Source organism: Oratosquilla oratoria, chromosome 11 (genome assembly GCF_046742065.1).
Source record: "Oratosquilla oratoria isolate Oo_2021 chromosome 11, ASM4674206v1, whole genome shotgun sequence".
Taxonomy (NCBI): Eukaryota; Metazoa; Arthropoda; class Malacostraca; order Stomatopoda; family Squillidae; genus Oratosquilla; species Oratosquilla oratoria.
In genome coordinates, this window is record NC_134787.1 from 66,612,106 (window position 1) to 66,619,883 (window position 7,778).

Sequence of the window (7,778 nt, forward strand, 5' to 3'; positions counted from 1 at the left end):
GTCTTCAACCGGTCCAGGTGCTCCTCCCAGGTATCTCCGAAGACAACGATGTCGTCAAGGTAGCAGCGGACGCCCTCCAACCCGGTCGTGATGAAGTTCATCAGGCGTTGGAAAGTGGAAGGGGCGTTCCTAAGGCCGAAGGGGAGGACCGTGAACTGATACAGTCCCTCCGGCGTGACGAAAGCGGAGATGGCTCTCGAGCGCTCCGTTAGTCGAACCTGGTAGTAGCCTTGTAGCAGGTCCAACTTCGTCACCCACCGCGCTGCACCCACGTCGTCGATGACGTCATCAATCCTCGGCAGGGGATACCCATCAGCTTTCGTCACGGCGTTGACGCGGCGATAGTCGACGCACAGACGCATCGAGCCGTCGGGTTTGGGCACCAGGACCACTGGGGAGGCCCAAGGGCTGTGGCTGGGTTCCACGATACCTAGCTCCTGGAGACGCTGCACCTCGGCCCTAAGGTACTCCCTCTTGAAGGCGTTCAGGCGGTAGGGGCGTTGGCGGATTGGAAGAGCCCCCTCGGTATCTACGTCGTGTTCCAGCGTCGAACAGGACGCCCTTGAAGTCCGTCAGGAGGGATTGGAGGTCCTCCACTTGAGCACCAGAGAGATGTTTTAGTTTCTCACTCAGGTTTCGCACGATAGTCGAGTTATCCAGTTTAGGCCCTGTCGCACTGTGTGTTACCGAGAAGCACTCGTCACTCACCTCTCTCTCTTCCGGCACTACCATACACACGGGCTCCGCCCTATTGCACTCAGCCTCATCACGATCGTGGAAAGGCTTGAGGAGGTTCACATGCACTAGGCGCCTTTTCTTTCGCCTATCTGGGGTGTGTATCACGTAGTTGGCCTGCCCTTGACGCTCTAAGTTGTAACTTCTCCCTAAACTTAGGTACATAGGAGGCCAACGGGGTCTCTGCCTCGTTAGAGATTCAGCTCTCCTTCAGTACATTAAGAGGTCCCCGTACTTCATGACCGTATATTAATTGGAAGGGGGAATAACCTAGCAATTCTTGCACGCTGTCGCGTATTGCAAACAAAAGAAGATCTACTCTCTCGTCCCAATCCCGCCCAGTCTCGATGCAGAAAGTCCGTAGGACTCGTTTGAGAGTTTGATGAAATCTCTCAACTACTCCCTGTGACTGGGGGTGATAGGCCGAGGACCTCGACTGCCTGACACCCAGGCTTTCCATCACCTGATTGAACAAGCGGGAGGTAAAGTTGGATCCCTGGTCCGACTGCACCACTGTTGGAAGGCCCACTTGGGTAAAGAAATGAATCAGGGCTCGAACTACATTCTTCGCCGTGATGCGGCGCAAGGGAATGGCTTCAGGATAGCGTGTCGCACAATCTACAATCGTGAACAAGAACTGAAAACCACGGGGGGTCTTGGGCAAAGGTCCCACGCAATCGATAATTATTCTACTGAAGGGCTCTTTGACTACGGGTATGGGCTGTAGTGGGTACGGTTTAACCGTGGGATTAGGTTTCCCAGCTACCTGACAGGGACGGCACGTACGGCAATATGTACTGACGTCTCTCTTTAGCTTGGGCCAGTAAAAATGAGACAAAATTTTGGCGTAGGTCTTTCTGACTCCTAAATGCCCGCCTACGCCATCATGGGCGATACTAAGAATATCCTGGCGTAGGGGGCGGGGAACTACAATCTGATGGTGAACTGTCCATGGGTGGTTGGCAGGTGAGACGGGTGAACGAAATTTCCGCAGCAATACACCTGAGCTGGTGTAGTAGCAGCTGGCCTCTCGTTCAGCTTCTGACTCACTAACCGCCCTACTACTGAAGCTGGCTAGTTCAGGATCCTCTGCCTGGAGCTGTATGAGCTTACTCCTTGTGACTGGCGAAGAACTAAAACTAGCCAGGGCCATGACACTATCATCATCAGAGCTACTCTTAGTTTTCTCTGCCGGTGAGGGATCTTCAAAAAACTCTCCTAAACCAATCTCAGGGAGGTCTACTTGACTGGAGTCTACTTCCGACTCCTCACAAGGCAAGGAAGGATCTACATCATCAAGTCTTCCACTGACAAGCTCACTACTTTCGGCACCTTCCCTTTGGCTCATGCTGCGAGTGACTGCACACGCAGGAAATAGCCCAGGAATTTCCTGTTCTAACTGGCTGGTATTGTTCTCAACAGAGGGACGTGATGAAACCACGGCATTAGGTAACATCACTCCTCCAGCGAGGTCATTCCCTATCAAGAGAGATACGCCTTTTACAGGTAACCTATCCACTACTCCTAAAGTGACATAACCGGATGTGATAGGGGAACGCAAATATAACATGCACAGTGGGAAACGTGATCCCCCGGTTAAACCGTTCACTAATACCCAATTTCCGGTATAACACGTCTCTATGGAGGGGACAGCATCCTTAGCCACTAGAGATAAGGCAGAGCCTGTGTCTCTCAAAATCTTAAGGGGAATGGGTTCACTGAACTGTGTAAGAGCTACGGAACCAGATGAGCAATATGGTTCGAATGGAGATGATGTCGGAGAAGAATTAGCGGTGGCAACAGGTCGGTTATTAGTAGGAGAAAGGAGATCCAACTGAACTTCCGTCTGTTCTGCCACATTGATCGAGAGAGAGGGGGTTCCTACAAGAGAGGGTTTCTTATTTAAAAGTTTATAACAGTCACTAACCTCGTGACCTGACCGCTTGCAATATTTACAGAACCTCTTCCTCTCACTATTAACGCGGGATCCCCCTGTCTCACGGGCAACGGGCTTACCTGAGGTAGATGATGGGAATCCTGTAGTCATCCGAGGTCCTGCTGCCTGTGGTGTTGACATGGGAAGAAGGGGACTGGCCCGCGGTTGTGAGGGTGGGGGTCTTTGGTCCGAGGGAGTGGGTCTGAAATGTACCTTAGGATTAGTGAGGCAAAAGTGATCCGCCACTGGGCCTGCCTCAGCTAGTGTGCGGATACCTCTCTGGTCGAGGTGGGCTCGTAGGTCTGGGTGAATGTTGGTGCGGATGTCTTCGAGCAGAATTAACTCAATTATTTCTGAGGGAGTTTTGGCATTCTCGCTCTCTATCCATTTGTGTATGAGTGTGTGTTTGCGCCGAAAGAATTCGACGTATGTTTCTTGACTTTCTCTTTTCCGTTTCCTAAACTGTTGTCTATAGGCTTCAGGAACAAGTTGATAGCTCGTAAGCACAGTGGTCTTAACCAGCTCATAGTCTTTAACCTGCTCGTCGGAGAGAGCGGAGAAGACATCTAAAGCCTTACCGGTAAATGACCGATAGACGAGCTGAGTCCACTTATCGTACGGCCACTCGTTCATTTTAGCCGTTCTTTCAAAGCAGGCAAAAAACCTGTCTGGTTCATCTGCATCAAACTTAGGAACACTACCTAGGAAGTGGTTTATGTTAAATGTGGGAGTGTTATTTGTTTGAGCCTGCCCCGGTCCCTGTTTTATAGTTTCCACTTGTAACTCGAGTTTTTTAATTTCCAGCTTTAATTCTAAAAGGCTTTGGGTCTCCCCGGCTCCCTGAAATGGGGGGTCGCTCTCCTGCTCGTCATAATATTCATTTTCCACGAGGTGGTCATGTATCCTCTGTTTCAACGAATGTACTGACAAGCTGGAGTATCCCTCCAATCCGAGGCGCCGAGCAACAGCCGTAAGCTTAGTCTTTTTAAGTTTTTGTAGGGCTGTGAATGTAGGGGCTGTTAAGAATTGTTCAACGTCTGCCATTTTTTACCCGGCAACCTTAAGCACAATTTAAACACAATAGGCTAACCTAGCTACAGCCTATTTTCTTAACTTAAGGTACACAATACTTAGGATAATGGTGAGACATGACCACTTGGGTCAGGGGTAGAAGAGAAGTGACGCGAACCCACGCCACGCCGAGTTGAACAGAGGTCAGCGTGAAGAGAGTTGCCAGACGTCACCATACGGCGACGTAGTACAGAATCATAATACATTCTGTAGTCACAAGCACACATAGCAAGGCACGCAGCAACAATAAGGATACTCTTGAAAGGTATTCAGCAATCATAATTGGAACTAGCTACTTGCCTAACTAACTAGAATAATGCATAACCAGTAACAATACACACAACCGCACATGCGCGGTCGCGATCCGAGGTTAGCGTACCCACGCTAACAGCCGCGCGGGAAAGACCCCAGGTCAAGGCTTTGTGTGGACACCGCGCGGGTAAATCCTGGGTCGAGGCATTGTTGAAGCAAGCTCGCAACAATATATATATATATATATATATATATATTCTGCCCATCTTCCCCTTACTGCCATCTCTTCCATTATCATCTTTTCATCTTTGCCTTTTACCTTTTTTTCCCTACTTGAATCAACTTCCCTTCCTCTCTTAATTTCTTTCCAAAACATCTTTTTATTACTTTCAAAATTTTCTGTCATACTCCTACCCCATTTCACATCTGCTCTCCTCTTTGCCTCCTTTACCTTTTGCTTTACTTCTCTTTTCTTTTCTTTGTACGTCTCATACGACTCCCCCGTCCTCTTTTGTAACCAATCTGTGAATGCTCGCTTCTTCTCTTCTACAACCTTCTTCGTTTCCTCATCCCACCATTCACTACCCTTTCTTCTATTCCCCCTGCCCTTCTTGTTCCACACACCATCCTTGCACACTTTAAGACTCCCTCCTTGAACCATCCCCATTCCTCCTCCACACCCATCTCTGCTCTATCCTTTACACCCTCCCACTCCTCCTTCAGCTTCTTTTCGTACTCCTTCTCCTTTTCCTTTTCATTCAAGGAGTTCACTCTAAGAACCTCCCTACCTTTTGTCCCTTTCCTCTTTCTCCATCTATCCTCCACTCTCAGCTTACCTTCCACCAAAAAATGATCTGATATTCCCCCACCCTCTCCCCTTAGCACATGTACATCCTTAACTCTTCCTATCATAATCCTATTTACCACTACATAATCCATTAGCGCTCTATCTACCACCCTTCCCTCCACCACCCTCTCCCATGTGTACTTATGCTTGACTTTCTTCAAAACACTGTATTTGCTATCATCAACTCTCTTTCTAGACACATTTCCACCATCAACTCTCCACTACGATTCTTTCCTGGAACTCCACACTTCCCAACCACTCCATCGATTGGACCATTTCCCACCCTAGCATTAAGGTCTCCCAGTACTATTACATTGACATTTCTTCCTAAACCCTCTATGCACTCATTTAAATCTATCCAAAAGGCCTCCCTTTCTTCCACGCTCTTCTCACTGCCAGGCCCATATGCACTTACAAAGACCCACATCTCCTTTCCCAGTTTCACCTTCATCCACATTATCCTTGAGGAAACCTCCTTCCACTCCACTACCTCTTTAGGGAGTTGCTAAATGTGAAGGAGGATAGGGAAGGAAAGATAGTTGCAGTGGGAAATGCGAAGAAAATGAGAGTGATGAGTGAGGAGAATGGAGGAGAAATAGGGAAGGATGAGGTGAAGGCAGTTGTAAAGATGATGAAAGTAGGTAAGGCACCTGGTCTGGATGGATGCCATGCAGAATGTCTGAAAAAGGGAGGTTCAGTGATGGTGGACTGGTTGGTGAGGTTATTTAATGTTTGCTGGAGAGAGGGTAGAGTACCGGAGGACTGGAGAAGTGCCTGTATAGTTCCTCTTTACAAGGGAAAAGGGGACAAGTGTGAATGTAGTAGTTTCAGAGGGATTAGCCTGTTAAGTGTAGTAGGAAAGGCTTATGGGAGGATCTTAATTGAGAGGATTAGGAGAGGAACAGAAGGAGTAATTGGTGAGGAACAGTGTGGATTTAGGACAGGTAGAGGTTGTGTAGATCAGATCTTTGTGGTAAGACAGATATGTGAGAAAGCTATAGGAAAGGGGAAGGATGTTTTTTGGGCTTTTATGGATCTGGAAAAGGCTTATGATAGGGTAGACAGAAAGGCACTGTGGGAGGTTATGCAGATTTATGGGATAGGAGGAAAGCTTCTGGGAGCTGTCAAGAGTTTTTATGAGAGTAGTAGAGCATGTGTCAGGATTAGAAATGGAGAGAGTGAGTGGTTTGAAGTAAAGGTGGGACTTCGTCAAGGATGCGTTATGTCGCCCTGGCTGTTCAACTTATACATGGATGGGGTGGTGCGAGAGGTGAATGCTAGGGTAGTGGGTCAGGGATTGGAGATGGTTAAAGAAAATGGAGAAAAGTGGGAGGTGAGCCAGCTGTTGTTTGCGGACGACACTGCGCTTGTGGCAGGGTCAGAGGAGGGATTGAGGAAGCTGGTGGCAGAGTTTGGGAGAGTATGTGATAGAAGAAAGCTAAAGATAAATGTGGGTAAAAGTAAGGTGATGAGATGTACAAGGGGTGAAAGTGGCAGTAGACTGGAAGTGAACATTAAGGGAGAGCGACTGGAGGAAGTGGATAGTTTTAGATACTTGGGAGCAAGTGTAGCAGGAAAAGGTGGAGTGAAGGTGGAGGTAGAATGTAGATTGAGAGAAGCGAGTAAATGCCTTGGTGGTTTAAAGAGTGTAATGAGGAATAGACATTTGGGAATGGATGCGAAGAGGAGACTGTATGAAGGAGTGATTGTGCCAACAGCACTGTATGGGGCAGAAACGTGGAATATAAGAGAAGAAGAGAGAAGGAGTTTGAATGTGTTTGAGATGAGGTGTCTGAGAAGTATGGTGGGGGTTACTAGGCTGGATAGAGTGAGAAATGAGGAGGTGAGGAGGAGGACAGGGGTGAAAAAGGATTTGGGAGATAGGGTTGATGAAAGAATATTAGGATGGTTTGGACACATGGAAAGAATGAGTGAAGAAAGACTAGTAAAGGAGGTATGGAAGGCAGATGTGGAGGGAGTGAACATGAGGGGACGTCCTAGGATGAGGTGGATGGATGGGGTGAAGGGGGCTTTGGGGAAGAGGGGAATGTCTGTTGAGGAAGGAAGGGAGAGGACGGAAGACAGAGGTGAGTGGAGAATGGTTGTATATGGATGATGATGTGACTGCATGAGGAGGAATAGGCGGGGGGGGGGTGGGGGCCGGGGTAGTATGTGTGAGTAAATTTTGACGCAGCCCGAAGGGATTTCTCCCCGTCCTCGCCTTATATGCAGAGGGGGACGGAGAGGGGGGGTCGCCGATTAAATGAAGCGGCCTTGCTGTGGATGTACTGTGTCTTGCGACACTGCTTCTGACCCAGGGCGGTGGGCAGGGTGCAGGGATGACCCGTCATCCAGGAGGTGCTCAGATGAGAGGGAGGGTGGGAGGGGTGTGGAGTGTATCTAGGGATGGAATGGGTGGGAGTGTTTTTATGCCTTTTCCTTTTTGGCTACCTCCCTTGGAAGGGGGAAAAAGCCTTGGTATATGTATGTATGTATATATATATTATATATTGTATATATATATTATATATATATATATATATGTGTGTATATATATATATATATATGTGTGTGTATATATATATATATATATATATATGTATATATATGTATATAATGTATATATATATGTATATACATATATATGTTTATATATATATAAATATATATATATAAATATATATATATACATACATACACACATGAATGAACGAATGAATTCAAGGGTAAGGGTTTCCATTTCGCTTCGAGGGAGCCCGACCAAAGGTACGGCCTTAGAATGCCTGAACGATGGGCTGTGACGTCATCAGCCTCAGTCGTCTTTCTTGGTCTATCGGCCATAGTGGTACGCATATTATACAGTGATTTATAAATTGTTTCCAGAATTTTGTAAGTGTATAATTGATCAAATATTAGTTCTTCTATAATTTAGATATA

The 7,778-nt window shown here is 47.3% G+C and overlaps 1 protein-coding gene across 1 annotated transcript; it reads right to left on the reverse strand.

The window, feature by feature from the left end:
• Nucleotides 1-934: 934 nt before the first annotated feature.
• LOC143030080 (uncharacterized) lies at nt 935-3,715 on the reverse strand. Its single transcript, XM_076193282.1, has one exon. The coding sequence runs from the start codon at nt 3,713-3,715 to the stop codon at nt 935-937; it is 2,781 nt and encodes a 926-aa protein (XP_076049397.1).
• Between the last annotated feature and the right edge of the window lie 4,063 nt (nt 3,716-7,778).